This window comes from Pholis gunnellus (genome assembly GCF_910591455.1).
Source record: "Pholis gunnellus genome assembly, chromosome: 15".
Classification (NCBI taxonomy): domain Eukaryota; kingdom Metazoa; phylum Chordata; class Actinopteri; order Perciformes; family Pholidae; genus Pholis; species Pholis gunnellus.
The window spans coordinates 19,587,903-19,606,950 of NC_136542.1; the positions used below are offsets into that span (position 1 = coordinate 19,587,903).

The following is a 19,048-nucleotide window of genomic DNA, read 5'->3' on the forward strand; positions in this document are numbered from 1 at the left end:
TGACATGAACGAGCTGGTGGATCCTCAGGTACACTGGAGGGTGCCTCGTGCATCGGTATCACACGCTGAGGGGCGGGACCCTACACTGTATCAGATATGGACGTCGTCACCCTGACGTCACCCAGAGGGTTCTGAGGTTTGTGAAGCTCAAAGTGGGCGGCCCCAGACGTCTCCATCTTGGCAGTGATGACACAGCTTAACTCTAACAATGGACAAAGAGGTGGACCGTAGGTGGAGCTGAGGCGGGTGATGCAGCAGAGCAGACGACCTGAGACAACACCCACCTGTCACTCAAAGAGGCCATGCCCCTCATTCCCACATGACTTTAAGCCCGAATATAATATAAACTGGTTTGTTGTAGAAAAGTTTACACTCCATACAGTTGTCATGAACAGGAATATAAGTTATAGAGACCAACATTTAATAAAAAAGTTGAACGGTAATTTACAGTTAAACTGTAATTGTCTTTAACATGGGGGTCTATGATGATTGACTCGCTCTTGGGAGTCAGCCTCAAGTGGCCATTTGAGGAACTGCATGTACACAATGACACCAGAGGCTGCTGCATGACAAAGCATCAGTATGTGATGCCCTGGGAATGATAAGGGGCTGATTCTGATTCTGTGAATTCTGATGAATTGATTTTTTGTCATTTCATTCTTTAAACTACAACAGGCAGTGCAGGCATGTCAGCAGCTGCATCACCAATACACATCAGATGTAATGACCATGAATATTTGGGGTGTTGGGTATTTGTATTTTTGTTCAGTGCGTGTCTGTGTGTGTGTGTGTGTGTGTGTGTGTGTGTGTGTGTGTGTGTGTGTGTGTGTGTGTGTGTGTGTGTGTGTGTGTGTGTGTCCACATCAACTAGAGTCATGTAGAGAGATCAGGACTGGACACAAATGTAGGACTGAGACGCCTAGATGTGGTTTTGGAGATTTTCAGTGCACAATATGATAATGTAAATGTTTTCTCTGTTTCCAGCTGTCCCATAAGTAAGAACAATTAGACATATAAACATGTTGAAGGAGCTATATGGTCGTGAAATAATTGCAGACTGAAAAAATTTAAATGGCTCCGTTTTGATTTTATGACATTTTATCGTGTTTGAGTACAACACACAATGTTCAAATGTCACGCTCTGAGGCGCTGTGCCAGCTGCTGTTGGAGTCCTTTGCTCTGGGTGGCACAATGGCAGCGGCAGTGAGAAATGGAGGATTTCTGCTGCTGGTGATCTGCGTGTCAGCGATGATCTAACTACAGCAGGCAGCTGGGAAGCAAATGTTAAACGCTCCCCTGCTCTCCATGTCCCTTCAGGATTCTCCCACCTCAGACTTGTTTGGCTGAGAAGCTGCCTGGAGCTTGTCCAAGGTCAGCAGATATTTAGCCCCACCCCAGTATTTACATAGCGGGTGCCTCAGAAGAAGGAGCGGTCCTCCCACTGCTGATGTACTGAAGGATGTGAAGGGTGTGGTCAATGCTGACATCTGCTGGTGGAAAAGGTGAAGTGCATCCCTGTCTAAACGTTACAATCTGGAGAAGAGTTGAGTTTATGCATGCTAAGATTACTTCAGCACATTTCAGATTACTGGTGGTTCGAACCCCAGCTCCACTGGTCCAGTGGTTCTCAACTGGTCTGGCAGTCCCCGTCCCACATGGTTCACATAAACGAGCAAAACTGTTTTGTTTGTTATGTCTGTAGATTCGTTTGTAATGCAAAATGACCACTTGCCTAAATTCGAGGTATAGTTTTATACCGTTTTATACCGTTTTATACAGTTTATCCGCTGCGGATTGATCCAACACGTCCATGTCCATGTCTGCAGGTAAGTACGACACTTTTGTGATGTTCCAAATGCCGCTTCAGTTTTGAAGCTGCACAAAACACACTGAGGTTTTTGCCTTCTTTTGTCCTCAATGTAAGAAGATCCATATCTCATGTAGTCGGTGTCGTACTTGCGTTTCGCTCAATTAGCATATGAAAACAAACTTTGTGGGTGTTCTTCTATACTGCGCAATGGCGGGTATCTCTTAGCATTACAAGGCATTAACGCCAAATACTGTTAAGGAGTGTGAATAACTCCGCTGCATAAAAAAGGTAAAGGGCCCGCGGCCCACTGAAAACGGGCCCGCGACCCACTTTTGGGTCACGACCCACGAGTTGAGAATCACTGCACTAGTCCATGTCTATGTGTCCTTGCACTTTGTCTGGTGAAGCTATATTATTTCTGCCCTAAAGTATGCAGAAGATGGACCACAATCAGAAGCTTTGACTGCACTCAAACTGCAGTTATCACTTATTCATCTTTTGTAAATGAATTGAAATGTAATAATGTAAGACACATTAAGTTTGTGGCATCACAGTGTGGCCAAAGATGATACCGCGCAACAGCAATGTGCCTGGATTGAATCTGTCCCAGGGCCTACCAAAAATCGGACCCGTTCCCTGTCCGATGCATCTCAAAGGGCTTCTTTTGAAGCAGTTTGTTACCAAGTTGTGTATGACCTTAGTGTGAGCCCAGCCACCCAAACAGAGGGACTCATTTTGGCCACTTGAATCTGTTATCTCATTCAATGATTCCCATTAATTACCTAGACTGTGGCAGGCTGCCAGAGTTACATAATGCAGTCTGCCCAGGGATTCAGGAAGGGACGGCCCCCTGCTCCCACTGACTGTCCTCAGTGCAACTGCAGTGATGTTAGCAACCCACCCGACTTGAAACTCAGACCCGGTCTCGTTTACCATGCTCTGTGGCTGTGACTTTTTCTGCTGTGTCATCACCAATAATATACAGTATATACAACTAACGTGTTAATAATTAAATTGTTCACAAGTTCTTTAGCCTCTTTGTGTCCAACATACGGGTGGTGTTGAAAGAGAATTTGCACGATACGGATGCAGATGTGCCGAGTGAATCAGTGTTTTGTTCTCCGCTTCATCTGAGTCGTGAAAAGACACCTTCAAAATGGCTGCTTCCCCCAATCAGCTCTTTGCTCCTGCCTTTTTCTCATGCAGCTGAGGAAGCGAGGGGATAATTAGACATCAGTGCGCGTGTGTTCTCACAATCACCATTTCATCTCCTCCTCCCCAATAGCATCCTCTTCCCACCCAGTCCCTTAAAACCACCTCGTGACTTGTAGTGCACTCTTATCTCCTCATGAGGCTGCTTTCAGTCAGAGACTAGGCTATCTCTTTACATGCCATCACAGCCTTTGCCCAAAATACTGAGGTGATCCAGATGTTATTGATGGCATCCTTTACCAAACAAGATAAATACCAATATCAGTGTTAAACTGGGTTTAACACAAACCCATCCATTAAATATCCAATTATATAATTTAACTACACATCCAATTAAAGCTGCGAGCAGCATTGATCGGGCCCTCGCACCTTCGCACACGTCGAGGGTGTTGGCAGGACTCTGGTTGACGTGGCGGTGCATTTCTCAGACACCGCGTGCACGAGTTAGTCGGTATGTCCTGCGTGTACCAGCGGCGTAGTCAGGTCATTTTGCCAGATCTGAAGCCTTGAATGTTTTGAGTGTAGCTCCGAAAACAATCATGAATGTAAACTTGTAAAGATCGAAAAAAAAAACTAATGTGTGTGAATGCGCTTTAGTGTTTGTAACATAACAGAAAGTCAAAATAAAATTCAGGTCTCAAAACCGACTGTTTGTTTGTGCAGGTAGCTCTGACAATCACTGCTGAGTGACTCAAAGCTGGAAGAGTTGAGGAAAAATGGCAGAATGTATAGTTCCATGGGGGGGGGGGGCCCTTTTGTGGAGAAATAAGTTGAAGCCATAAGGTGAGCCCATGTAGTATAATCTATATTAGACTGGGTTGAGTTTGATTTTATTTAACAAAAGGTCACGTTGCATTAATTACGGCCTGGCTCCAAAAAAAAAAACTCCACGTACAAGCTTGATTTGAAAACTATTGTTGTCCAATTTTTGCTCTCCAAACATCTTAGTTTGCACATATTTAGATCAGATGAGTCTTTTTTTCTGGTGGTGTGCCCACGAACCCTTTTAAAAAATTCAGTGTTTGGACCGCAGTATCTATAGAATCCTGCTTACGGCCGTGGTTGCCAGTAGGTGGCGCTATGACTATGAGTTAATATTGGCACGCCGAAGTCCTCAAACCATGATTCTCACTGTTTTGACAAAGTACAGTCGAGTTAAAACAGCTTAATGTATGATGGCGAATCATGTAAAATGGCCGCCACACCACGTCCACGCCGTTCCATGACACCTCAAACTTGCCTGGAAATGGCACAAAAAGTTTACATGTGATACATGTGCTTAACACATTTTAAACATCTAGGTGAAATGTACTGCGAGGGCTGCTTTGTCCAAACTTCAGCGTTATTGTGAGTTGTATTTATTTATGCATTTTTTATTTCTTTTAATGCCGATCGTATCATTTTATTTCGTCGTGTTTATCCGCCACACGTTGAATGCCGGTCCGTGAAAATATTGTCTTACATGAAGCCGGTCCGTGGCGCAAAAAAGGTTGGGGACCTCTGGTTTAGAGCATGGTCCCACAATACCTTTTTTTAAACTCTACATGTGATACATGCATCTACAAAATGTCATACATGTAGCTGAAATGTAGTGCTGAGGCTGCTTTTTTGAAAATTCGTAGGGGGCGCTATCGAGGTCATTTATAACGACAAAGCCAAAAACTCATATCAATTATACGTCTGTGCTCGGGTCCTAATAAGAGAGCATGGTGGCTTGACACTTGACTTAGTGGGAGCAATGTCTGTTTGCCAGTAAACAGAACTTGTTTACTGTAGCACACCAAAATGTTAAAAAGTACCCATAAAGGAACCGATGACGTTGGAGCTATTTAATACTCCGGTCTTAATCATTTAGCAGCCGGGCCCTTTAATTTACGGGTTTCGGTACCCATCCCCAATGGGTGCTCCTCATTGTTTCTAGGTGCTCTGACAAATCCAAGATATTTATCTACGTATATTTACATTCTGACAAGACTTTGGTTTGAGCTTAAAGTGGTTATGAAAACTTACGAAACTTATGTGGTTATGTGAATTTAATAGCTACATAAGTAGTAGAAGATATTATATATATTTCACCAGAAACTCATCAGCTCAGACTCCAGAGGGACCTCTGGTGGCGACCAGACCAGACATAACCTGGACTGCATGAGGCAGACTGTCAGACCTGCTGTGGTAAAATTAGATTTCTAAAGGGAGTCTGGTGCTCGGAAACACTATCGCTTAAATCCACAGGGGCCAACAAAATCAACAAAAAAATCAAATGTCCTGGTCCTTAGAGCTGGTGCACCAACATCACTTCGTTTACAGCCAGCTGGGCTTAACACCATCATCGTCCCGGGGACGGTAGAAAATGTATTTGGAACAAACAGAGATCTTCCTCAGCATACCTCCGGGCTGTAAGGAAAGAGGGCAGGAAGGAAGCAAGGCAGACATATAGGAGTGTGTCTTTTCATGCCGTTACTATAGTTCATATCACTGGCTAGCTACTCAGCGAGACTTATGAAACACATTAAATATAGATTCTGACATTTTACCGCGGTACTGGCCCATCTAGCCCCCCAGTTACAAGCGGCTTGCTAGCAGGAACTCGCAAACATGTTGCAAATTACAGATCAAGCACCAAGAGGGCACTGCATCACCTATCTCTATGTGCATAGCACTAGGGAGATTGACGGGCATGCAATGCACATTAATGGGAAAATACATGGAGAAAAGATGTACCAATAACATGAGCAGAGACAAATGTGAGGGGGAGTTTACAGGAGCAATTGGACTCTACTTTGTATGTGATTGGATGAGTTCTGTCTGAATTAATGGGAGAACAAATTGACATGCTCGTTACTGAATTTAGATAGCTAGAGCTAATATATCGAGTTCATCTCTACATTGTTATTTGATGAAATGTTACTATGTTTACATGAGGCATTTTAAATCTCTATAAGTGCCGCACCCAACCCTCAACCACCCCCCTCCCAACCTTGCCCATAGGCCTCAGCCGGGGCAAACATGCATTATTCATGTGAGCTAAATAAGCTACATTTAATTTCCCAATCATCTGTTGGCATGGCTTGTAATGAGATGCTAATAGTGGAGAAGCCTAAACTCCCGTAAAGGGGGAGAGGAGGAGGGAGAAAAATGGAAAGATAGACGAAAGGCATTTAGGATTGCATGATCAACCCAGAGATAAGGACCTATCTCCATCACCCAGCGCTCGCTCATATCTTTGCTCTTGTTTGGCTTCTATTTATGTGCATATCATTTTCTCTCATTCTTTTGTCTTTTAATCTGCAACATCAGCACTGGACTGCAGAGGGCATCTGGTAAGACAAAAGCCCCTTTCACACTGCCGCAAAGAAGATCCACGCTTGCGCTGGATTTGCTTGTTCACACTGAAACACATCAGCATATTGCTGCCCTAGTCTGTGGTTTCAGAGAGCACGCCGGCATTACCGGGGCAAAAGAGGCCGGACGTGTAAAAAAACAGCGTTGGCGTCTAATATACGCATTGGACAGCAACTTGCATCCGTCCATACAGTCCCTGTTATATCTTGAACTCGTCCTCTGCTCAAAGTATAAAGGGCTCCTGGACCTTGTCCCCCCAATTCACCGCCATTCTCGGTTGCTGAAGGTTAGCTGCGAACTGCTGCGAGCACATTTTTTTGTCTCCGGTGGAGATAATAATAGAAACTGGACCTGGACATGGACCCCCCCCATATTCTCATTTATATATTATTTGCATTGTTTGTTAATTGTTTTGTGTATTCATCACCTGGCATATGTTCATCTGCAATAGCAACTTTTTAGTAGGTTAATGTTTGGTTACAATGAGTAAAGCTCATACAGGCACTTCAGTCAGCTATGAGGTCCTTTGGGTAGGAAGTGAGGGGGGAGGTACTCTTGCTTCATTCAGTAGACTAAAACAGCCTGCAGTGTGCAGTTACATTGCGCTGATGTATTTCTCTGCATTCAGAGAAATAAAAACGTTCTTTAAAACTTATGCACGCCTGGATGTCCCTTGTGCCCAAGTGTGCAACATTTAACTATTTTATTCGGGTTCAAGAGGTTAATAAGGAGGCTACATACTACTTAATACATCATAGTATATTAGTTGATTCATATTTTGCATTAAGAATCTGAATCTGCAAAGAAGCCCAACTAGAAACAAATATTGTTAAATAAATTAATTTAATTAAAAGTACAATATTTCCCTTTGAAAAATAATGGACTAGAGGTTTTAGTGTCAGTCACGTGTGTGTGTGTGTGTGTGTGTGTGTGTGTGTGTGTGTGTGTGTGTGTGTGTGTGTGTGTGTGTGTGTGTGTGTGTGTAAGGCATACTGGGTAGAAGCGCGAAACGGATCGAGCAACTGGGACGGATCAGGTACTGCACATTTTATGTTTGCTTTCGTAGCAACATTGTATAAAAGAGCAGGAATTTTCCTAAGTTTTGACCTGAATTCATGTACGAGTGAGCAATGCAGTGTAGCGTCAGCTTTAAAAAAGTGTTTTCAAATATTCCACCATTTTTATACATTAATAAAGACGAATGACTTCAGCTCCAATCTTAATACTCTCTTGTCACGAAGGTCTTCCCAAACAAAGGTTACATTGTTGTTGAAGGAATACATCGGCATGTTACTATTTGACATTAGCTAAGTTGAGTGGCTAATGCTAGCTATATGTTTGTGTTTCAGTTGATATTTGTGACTGCCATGAAAGCTACAGTGCTGCTTCCCTCAACTTTGACACCAAAACGAAAATGTTATACACAGTATGCCAGACTCACTCAGCTGACAAACCCAAATATCACTTGGCAACATATAGCTAAGCTAACGTCAGCCAGCTAAGCTAACGCTGGATACAAACAGTGACTGCTCAGCTCACTATTATGTTAGGAGCAATGATCAGATGATGGTCTTTCCTCCTTCTCTCTTTTTTTCTTATTGCAAGACAAAAGATAATACATTTAACAGAACAGACAATAATGATGAAAACAGGCCAATTAAAAATATTTAGTCAGCCCCGGCCTTTTGTTCCCCATGCCGCCCCTCCAGAGGGAACCGACAGTGCCCAAAATAGAGCTCGAGTCACCATAAAGAGTTCCCATCCACACAATGTTTTGTTGGCAGGAGTTTTAGACAGAAAGAAAAATACTAAAAGAATTTAAAAAAGAGAAAAGAATGATGAGGGGGTGATTATAAAAAAATAATGACATAAACTAAAAGAACAAAAGCGGAAGATATAATAGTCATGACAAAAAAGCAAACAAACATGTTGTTGATGGGCAGATGGGAGGTTGTCAGGTTTGGGGAAGTGGTGAATTTATATTTAAAAGTTTGTTTTTAACAATATTTTCTAATAATAATAATATCAGTAATAATACTGTAAATATCTACAGTAATTATAACACTCAGGAAAGTATAAAGAGTAAATGTAATATACTATTGTCAGTAGTAATAAACTGAAAAAGATATGGGAGCACAGAAAGAAGGAAAACTAGAACACACACACACACACACACACACACACACACACACACACACACACACACACACACACACACACACACACACACACACACACACACACACACACACACACACACACACACACACACACACACACACACACACACACACTGGTTATCAAATGTTTACTACAGCGTTTCCCACAGCAGAGCTTAGCTAGTGCAGAGGACAAAAAGCAGTCCATCTGTTCTCTCATTGCAGGGCATGTTCCTCCACTCATTTGGCAGACTTGAGAGTGCTCCCATGCTTGTTCTAATTGGCTGTGAATGGCCCCTCGGTTCACTCGGGGCAGCCTTTGATGAGCTTGGAAGACTGGCTGCTTAAGTGGCTTTTGAGTGAAGCTCTTCATGAGAGGCTGAATAGCGGCTCGGCTGCTCTGCTGAGAGACGAACACGGGGTGACACTCTAGCAGGACGATGAGGAAGATGAGACGCACAACCAAGAGCTCATTTACTGTGCAGTCAAACGTGCCCCTGGAGACACAAACACTGCAGTGGTTCCCATACGGAGATGTATTTATGTCAACACCGACTGCCACACATTGATTGTATATCCTTTCTACAGCTAGTGCAGTGCCCGTTTGGGGTGTGGTCGTTTGGAGTGCATGCCCCATTCGGGCCAATTGCTTGGCTCCTGGTATAGCTTTTTTCAGATCCCATTTTATTTCTTCCCAAATTCTTCATTTTCTGAATTCTGTGTTGTACGATGTATGCATAGGTTTTCATCAGAAAGATCTAATTATGTGGTCATATAATGAATGAATGGATTTGCTGTAACACAACAGCTCTGCAATAGATACGACCATAATGGTTTGATTTTAGAGATGTTAATTCTATTGACAATAAGATGTATTGACGAATCAATAATGAATATCAATCCTAAATCTAACTTGCGGTAAGACAACAAACATGCCGTTCACAGAATTTTAAATTCGTATCCCTCATAACTCATAACATAAAAGTTATTACACCACTGTAGCATGTTACTCAGTAATGTGTTGACACCGGTTCAGCTGCTACCATGGCTACACATGCAAGTTATGGATCATGTAACACAGGGGTCCTCAACGTTTTTCAGTCTAAGGAGCCCCAAACTGATAGAGAGATGGAGCAGGGACCCCCTACTATATATATTGCGTTTTATATTAAACTGGGCCTAGTGCCATGTATAAACATTCAATACTAAGCTATTCAAATAATACACAGGTTCATATATTCATGTTTTTATTTTAAACATGTGTAAGGTACAGTGAGTAGGGTGGCCGTGCCACTGACATTTATAAACATACCTTGTCAACTGATACCAATGCCAATATCAACATTGTCTGTCACTTGCATGATAATCATGCATACAAGCTATTCAAATTGACGTTTTTATTTTAAACATAAATGTGGAAACGGAAATGAGTGATGGCCTATTAGTGCCACTGCCATGCATACACACACCTGTTATCTTGCATACAATACTGAACTATTAAAATAATGGACGGATTCATGCGTTTTGGTCGAGTTACAAAACGCTCCATTTTTGCTCATAACAATGTCCAAACACTTGGCATAATAATATACTGGCCTCAGTAGTTGGCTGTTGTGGATAGGAGCTGCAGTGTTTTAGCCAGGAATATCTTGCAAAAAGTATTGCACAAGGATTCGTGGGTGAAGTAAATGTTTTGTCATTTCACAACGGTATCTTCTTTTCAAATAATATTGCAGCATGTGTCTGGGATCTTAGTTAGCTGGGGACTGAATAGGCTCTCAGACAGAGCCAGCATGTGACATGCGGCCTCGTGATTGGCACAGCAGCGATAGGGGCGGGTCCTCCTCTTTGTGTGCAGGAGGCTTGGAGGGTCAGGTCCAGGCTAGTCTTACGCTGTGAGTGAACCGGTGCCCAGCTTGAGAGAGCTCCTGTGTGTCGCTGAATGTGTGCATTTCTGACTGAAAGATAACATCTTCTGCCTCCATTTATCCATCCGCTACAATATGTTGGATTCATGTTAATGTGTATTTCAAGACATTTAAATGTGTGGAAAAAAAATTGGAGGGAAAACAAATATTCAGAAAAATTGTCTAATCACCCAAAAATGTCACGACCCCCCTGCAGTACCTCCGCGGACCCCCTAGGGGTCGTGGACCACCTGTTGAAGACCTCTGGTGTAACACATAACTCTTCATCCATCATATGTAAAGAGCTGGACTCAGTCATCTCCCTCCTCTGTTGACAGAAAAATACACTAAACAAGAGTGGAGCTGCTGTACGGTGGCCTCACCTCTAGGACTTCAGAATAATGAGGAGGAGAGCCTCCTCTCTGGCTTAAAGCCGCACCATGCATTCATTCTAATCAGCATGTGTAGCCAGGCTTGACCAGCAGGGCGCCAGGGGCTGCACCGTGTGTGTGTGTGTGCGCGTGTGCGTGTGCGTGTGCGTGTGTGTGTCCAGCCATGCTGAACCCTGCTCTTCAAGGTTTACCGCAGCTCTCTGGCTGCAGAGGAGATCTTGGTGGGAGCAGTTGGTCTCTGACCTTTCAGCAGCCGTCTCCTGAGGGGACCTGATGGAGCTGTGGCCTTTTAACAAACGCCAGCACAGATCACTCAATGCACACCGGCTGACATTTACCGTTATTACCTTCATCCTACTAATGAGATTTCCCCTGCAAATATGATCCTGTTTGGTTGCTTTGACTCGGAGTAATAATGCAAACGGATGTTCTAACAATATGTATGCCGCTGACAATCTCACATCTACTTGAGGTTAATCTCCATCTCTGTTTGGATTTCCCGGCCTGACACTTTACCGTTTTGAGTTTATTCTCAGCGCTCTCATCAACCACGCTTCCAGCTGCAGCAGGTGTTTGGTGAACAGTGGCGCACCGCTTATTCCACTTGGTAGTTGAAGACTGTCTCGCAATTAAGAATCAGTGTTTCTGCTGATAACGTTTGGCAGAGAACGAGAGGCAGTGAGACCCCATGAGCAGATTATCATAGAACTTTGATACGACGTATATAACGCAGACCTGCTGATGCACGTTAGACCCGTTCACGAATCAGCTGTCACTCCATTGGTCTCTGTGAAAAGAGACTTCCCTCTGCAGTGTAGTTCATACACTTCACTGATAACCCACAGAACTGGAGAGCAACACCTCAACATTTGTGAGCGAGCTGTATTTGCCACATCTATTTTATAAATCAAGAGTTAAAACCAAATAACACGTCCTGTTGTACAAATTGGCCACAATATCAGTTAACAGAGTCCGTAATAGTTTATGTAATCTATAGCTCTCTACATACAGCCCTGTCTAAAAACACAGTTAGAGATAGTGAACACAGGAGAACATGTAGCAGCTCAAAAGACAGATTTTCTAAAAGAAAGTTTGGACTTATCTTCATCAGGTGGACACGAACACATCTTGACAATAATCAAAGCGTTTCTCTGTGTCTGCTGGATGTCTATTGAAGCAACGGCATGCTAACAAATTCAATCATCAATTTGGAAGTGAAATGTTAATATTTACAGCTCCATTCTGCTGAGAGTGTTTTCCCACAGTTGGGATCAAGTTGTGAGGCGTCATGAACCATCGGTCTGAGCTCGGATTTAAAACCCAGCATGACGACACAAAAGCCAGAGTACTTAACAAATCAGAAAACACGAAATAGGAGGCATCGCCACGCATTGAGTGACAAACTCCTCCCTAAAAGCAAGCCTCGTCTAAAGGGATTGGTTAAACATGTGTGGCCCTGCGTTCAGCTCTCAGTACTTTCATAGAGTTTAGTTTGGTGCTTTAGATGCCAGCCTTATTTCACTGTTAGCTGGTCACCCTCTGATCATACCGGCTGTGTTCATTCAATGCAAACCCAACCATTCCTACTGCTGCTGTGTTAGCAGAGCCAGTTAAATCAAAAGTGATCCAAACAACAAAACACAGACACTGTTTTATCCACGCTATAGTTTTGTTTTTGGGAGGGGGGGGGGGGGGGGGGGGGGGGGGGGGGGGGGTGTGTCCAAGGACAGAGGATGTCTAATGTCGTCTCGTTTGTAAAGCCCCATAAGGCACATTTGTGATAATAGACTATACAAATAAAATTGAAAATGTTCCTCGCTACTTGATAAACAGGGAAGAATGTTAGAAGAAGAAACATCCCCAGCGAGCTCTTCGAGCTGTAGTTTGTGCTGTGCTGTAGTCGGTTGATGGAGTGCTAGTGCCCCCACCTCTATGACGAAGAGTTCTCCTACCTTGGACCTGAGCGCCCAGTACTCCTCCGTGTCGTATTCCACATGTTTGAAAGCAGTCATATAGTCCAAACTGATGACCACCGTCTGCAGACAACAGAGCAGTGACATGTAAAGAAGTGAGGAGTCAACAGGAACACTTCTCTTTGAAAATCATTCTTACATAATCAAATATAGAGAGTAACGACTTTAATGAATGGGCTGACTGGGTTCTAGGATACAGTGGGGACATTAGGTTATTGTGACAGCAAGGTGGAAACAGATACAACGTAGTCACACAAGTAGAAGTAAAAAGCTATAAAAACAAATATCAGATATTAAAATAAAGCTAAATTACCAAAAGAAATCAGTTTCTTCGTATTTTTATATCAAAATCCAATAAACTCTTCCTCCTGTAAAACAAAACATGACCAACCAGTTTTTACCAATAACATCATGACATCCATCAATCAATCTGCAACTCTTTGTGACACGGTAGGTGTTTGTCACCAGCCACAGTCCTTTGTAGCTCCGTGTCACGCTACATGCCGGCCCACTTTTTAGCGGTCCAATAAAATAATAAAAGATTTGATTTAAATCTCTCGTAACTGAACACTGTTCAATTATTAACTTGAAAATATTGTTTCACTAAGGAAAATTTCTGTTTCACTGGGACTTTAACAAAGTGCTCAGTTGGGCTTGTATTTATGGCTGACGTGGAGCTAGAACCGCCATTTATTGGTGTGAGTGTGCTAAACTAACTGTTAGTTACAAAATCTATTCTAACCAAAAGAGCACAAATCAACGTGTCACTCTATCTTCAGAATTACCATTGTAGATCTATGAAAAACATTGACTATTGTCCTTTTATGTTTTGACTTTTGTCCCTGTCGGGATCCTGTAGGAATGCTGATGATTTTTCCAATGATCTCATTGGTCGATAGTGGGGCTGAAGCAACATCCGGACCAGGTTAGCCATGCAGCACAGGTTACCGCGGCGATCTCGCCATTCATTGGGTAAATCCAATCTGATGCTCTACGTTAAAACGAGAGCACTGCTGTCTGAAGACACAGAGCGCTCCATTTCTACATGAATTAAGGAACGGGTAGGTTCAAACATGTGAAAGAAAGACTTTCCTATGAATACTTCTTATGCAAAACAGAGCCTCATGTGCAAGAGCTGGTCACCAGTGAGGATGACAGTGATTATGATGAGATCAGACTGGAACGATGTGCCGATGAAAAGAAGTTAAGAGAATGCAGACTACAGATAACGCTAGGACCTAGTGAAAATGTAACAAAGTTAGCTAAACCTTTCATGAACTAGTATGGCAAAAAACTTTCAGACCCTGGGACACAGTACGCTCTGCTGCTGCGTGTGCTAGGACAGAGTTTCCACAGAGTCCACAGCACGCAAAACCTGACAGCATGTCAAACAAACACAAGAGAAAAACATGAAACCAAATAAAGACCCTCAGGGCAGAGGTGTGCAGTGACTCACGGTGGCTGCGGCTCGTCCAAAGCGGACCACACTCAGGTCATTGAGGTTCAGCTGTCTGTTGTAGAGGTAGAACCCGGAGGAGGCGAACACTGCTGTGGCCAGAGAGGAGACTTTGAGGAGGTGACCAGCCATCAGAGCAACTATGGGAGGAAGAAGGAACATGGAGCGTTAACAGAAACACAGACAAATATGAACTGTGGATCTCACTTTGCTGTCTGCCGACCAGACTTGTAAGACTTGAGAATTGTGTGCAGGTGCTTCTCTACCGAGCTAAATGATGTCCCGCCCACACTGGAGGGGAAAACAACTTTTTAACGTTTTGGTGTCAGCTGATCTAATAGGCTGGTTCAAGATGAGCCGGTGCTGATCAGAATCGATCACCGGCGATTGGCGCACAATGCATGCTGGGTAGATTTGTGTCCGACTTGCTCTGACGTTATGAACACGTGGTTAACGGTGACCTCACGAGAGCGAAGTGTGGAGAATTTAAGAATTGAGTGCACTGAATCGGGACATAGAATATTTTTGGTAATATTCATAATAATGTTTTGATAATCAGACAAATAATTGGAAGGGAAGTAAATTGGGGTTCCTTGAAAAGGCAGTTTTTTGCCTAAGAAAAATTGTGATCAACTTGGAGTGTGCTTGGAGCAGAGAAAAAGGTGAAGCAAATACAAATATATTGATGTCCAAGAGGGAAAGAAAGAAATGTAAACCGTTAAAGCAGACTGGAAAGCATAGGTGGAGAGAGACGAATGCAGTGGTGAGACACACACACACACACACACACACACACACACACAAACAGAAATCTAAGAATGGGATTGTCATTTTTAAATTTTATCGCAACATTGTAGCCAACTACAGATTAGTGAAGATGTATTCTAACATTTACTGCTGAACTTTGAGTAGTTTTTGTTTTGTTTGTTTTTTTAGTCGAGGTACATGGTCGAGTGAATCCTGATCTGGGATTCCACTTCGCTGCCGTATGCTCCTCACCCACAAACAACATGAACGACACCACTCAACATGCCGAGGATGAAGAAGATGAACGAGACTCATTCAAGATCTACAGTGTCAGCCCTGACCGAAGACTTTCCGCCATCCATGAGCCTGGAAAACATCACACAGGAGAATTGTGTGACATGGACAGAGAAGTTTCGTCAGCACAGATGCAAGGATGCCCAGCTGATAAGGTATTAGGCCATGAGAGGAAGCTGAAAGGTGGGGCAGAGACTTTGAGACTTTGACACACACCAACTGAAGCCTTTGGGTGCCATAAAAGTGGCAGCTTGAACATCAAAGAAGAGGCTGCTCATCCTCCATGAACAAGGAGTGGGTGAAGGGATCGACAATCAGCAATCAGACTGGGGGGGTGCGGCAGGCAAGCGGAGTGGACCCCTAGTGATGGTGATGCACACAATACAACACGGGGTGAGTTAACTTTAGATTCTTTAGATGACAAACTCGTACATTTAATACATACATTAGAAACTAGACAAACACCACTCACATCCGCATAGCGAATGTATTCAAATGAAATTGAAGAATTTGGAAAGTTAAGACAAGTCACGTTAACTATTAAGGTAAAGATGTTTGGAATGTCACATGCAGGCTGATTCACTTCACTGCACAGCACATATGTTACGTGAACTAGATGAAAGGTTAGAGGAAGTATGACTTAGAGAAGTGGAAAGGTTATGTTATAATGGTTTTATTGGATGAAAAGTACTGCTGCTGTCTGTTTCTCTGTCTCCCACACAATCTGAGTTGTAAGAGGGGGAGATTCAACAAGTGTTCTGTTACGAGGCCGAGGAATGCTGTGATGTCTGACCTGCAGCAAGTCAGACTCAATACACTGACTTCAAAAGCACAAAGGATCTTGATAAACTACAGTAATAAAGATGGACAGATGCATAACAGATTTGTTTCTCTTGAACAGGAATTTCTGCAGCTGATGCCTGTAGAATTGTGCCTTAAGTGTGCCTGCAAAAATATTCCTTACGTGTGATATTCAATTATTATAAAATTATGAATGAATAAGCCTAGACAATTGCCACATGATCGCTTCCATTGTTGCGCTAAATTAGTTTACAGCAGAGATAGCGTGCCAAAGGGGGGATATGTAATGGAATTTTGTCTGTCATTTTTGATTTTGTTGTTAAAGATAGATCCACATTTTGTATTTGGTAATGTCATAAAAAATCGCAACCTTTGTAAAAGATACGACCAAAATCCAAGTCTTTCAACTCAGTGATAGGACTTTAGGAATATAGAAGATAGGACATGGAAGGAGATTGAATCTTATACTTTTATTTTGGTAACTGTACTATGCAGGTTATAATTTTGATGTATCACTAAATTGACACGGGTGAAAAGCAAATTCACCACCGTTGGACGACGATGAAACACCTGGAACTATGTGGCCTTAGAGGCACAATGTGTTGTCTACTGTTTTTACCATGTAAATTGTAACACCTATTCTGCTTACACATCATGACAACTATGTGTAAAGAATGATCCTTTTCCCTACACAGCTTGTACTTATTTTAGAAATGCTACACGAGAACTGTTAGAAATGCTTTTGAATGTATTAGCCTCAAGAATTGTTAATGCAGATGTTCAAGTGGATTCCTACAGAGATTGATTGACAATTATTGAAACAGATATACAGGGCAACCAGTTATGAGTAGATGATGCATTGATGGATACAACTGTTTAATATTCAATTGTGAGGGATTGTGTTATTCCAGGGAATTGATTAATTCGCTGTGAACAGCGAATTAGGGGGGATTTGTGGAGAATTTAAGAATTAAAAGCATTATTTAGTAGAATTTATAGCACTCCTAGTGGTGAATAAAATTGTCACAATGATGAGAATGTAAATTATGTTGAGAGTCACAATATATTTACTTATGGAATGTAATATAGGTTTACAGGATGTTTACTTATAGAAGATATTATATGTTTGCAATAAGTTTACTTGTAGGAGTCTTTTAACATAATCATTGGAAGTGTTGAACCAAAGTACAGTCACATAGGTATGGGGGTTCTGAGCCATGAGGCAGAGACATCAAAGGGGACACAGAGGTGCTGGACAAATGACCAACAAAGGAGGAGGAGAACCGGAGACAACTAGTGAGGAAGCAGACTGCCATAAAACAACAGAGAGGACTCCTGGGTAACACCATGCGGCCGCAGGACAGAGGGCAGGTCAGAGGTGATGTCACAAGGAGCCAGCCATTGAGATGAGCAGTGGATCGATGAAGGAGGCGTCAGAGCGATTGGAAGCCAATCACTGACCCCAGAAGACGGCCTTTGTGTTTTACGACAGATTTCGGACACTTTCCGACCATCGAAGGACATAAAAGGACTGTTTGCGAGGACGTGCGCCAGGCCATGGTAGTTCGCGTTGCAGGATCCGACTTGGTCGGGCCTGTGAGTGGAGTTGCACGTGGTCTCTGCTCTCGAGATGCATACTATCGATAGTGTATTATAGATTGTAATTGTCATCATCAGTTTACAGTCGTCATTGTTTAATTAAATACTGTTTTGAATTTGGACCGGATCGAGTTACTTTATGATGCGCCTGCGCAGCGATGAAGTAAACACAGCAGCGGCCTTGCGATTCCTCCAGAAGCTTCAGCCTCAACAGAAGCGGCCGCAGATTTTAGAGCCTCTCCACCGACTGCATGACCCAAAGCATGATGGGAAACGCCTGGCTGTCGCCGGATCAAAAGAGCTGGTTGGCTCTTAGAAGCTTGATTGCTGGCTTTTAGTCTCACGTTGAGTAACGAAGGTTTAATTCATAAGCTTATTCATACAACACATATCAAAGGGAACAGCAAAGTGTTTCACAAACAGACAAAAAGAACAAAAGATAACATAACACAGATACACGCATGTTTCCACATAAATATCTATTTACAAACATGAATAAATCTGAACGAGGTCTGCAAACTACAAGTAGCCTACAGATCGGATCTAACAGGAAGTAACCGTTTCGTTAACTTCCCGTTTATTCTTTGAAGACTTGACAGCTGTTTTTTGTCCCCACCCCCTGCTGCTGCCACCTGCTCTCCTCTACTTTCCAGACGTTCATCTGGAACGAGCCTAATGTCACACTGCTACACACACAGAGACACACACTAACACACAGAGTGAACACTGAAGTGAAGATTACTACTAGTTGACGGCGACTACGCTCGTTACTGTTACACACAGTACATATACTTGAACAAAGCTAATACTTTATCAATGCATCTGTTCAACAAGTATGAACATGTAAACAAAAGACAAACCTATTTCACTCTGCTCTGTCCTCAGTCTCTCATCCACCAACTAAAGCAAAAGCTGTCTGTCTGTAGTCCAACTGTTGTGAGACAAATCAGCCAGGAGGACGGAGGAAAGGAGGGCAGAAGACAAGATAGTCAATATATCTATGGTGAATACTAAATATTAGGCTCGTTCCAGATGAACTGCTTCTCGCCTGGAAAGTAGAGGAGAGCAGGCGGCAGCAGCAGGGGGCGGGGACAAGAAACAGCTGTCAAGTCGGATAGTTTTCAGCCGCCTTCAAAGAATAAACAGGAAGTCACAGAAACAGTTACTTCTTGTTAGATCTGATCTGCAGCTCAGGAAGTTCAACCTGCCTCAGGAGCTGCTGATCCTGTTTTACTCGACTACCATCCAGTCTGTTCTCTGTTCTTCCATCACTGTGTGGTTTGGATCGGCCACCAAACAGGACAGGAACAGACTACAACGGACTGTCAGGTCTGCAGAGAGGATCATTGGTTCCAG

At 42.9% G+C, this 19,048-nt stretch overlaps 1 protein-coding gene across 2 annotated transcripts in view; it reads right to left on the reverse strand.

Annotated features, from left to right (window-relative positions):
- Positions 1-19,048, reverse strand: part of adck1 (aarF domain containing kinase 1) — a 69,185-nt gene that overhangs the window by 48,789 nt on the left and 1,348 nt on the right. For both annotated transcript variants that reach the window (XM_079174254.1, XM_079174255.1), the window contains exons 2-3: positions 14,252-14,391; positions 12,775-12,858 (exon numbers count right to left, since the gene is read on the reverse strand). In XM_079174254.1, the coding sequence (XP_079030380.1) occupies positions 12,775-12,858; positions 14,252-14,383 (216 nt within the window). In that variant the 5' untranslated portion in view covers positions 14,384-14,391. The remainder of the gene's footprint in view (positions 1-12,774; positions 12,859-14,251; positions 14,392-19,048) is intronic.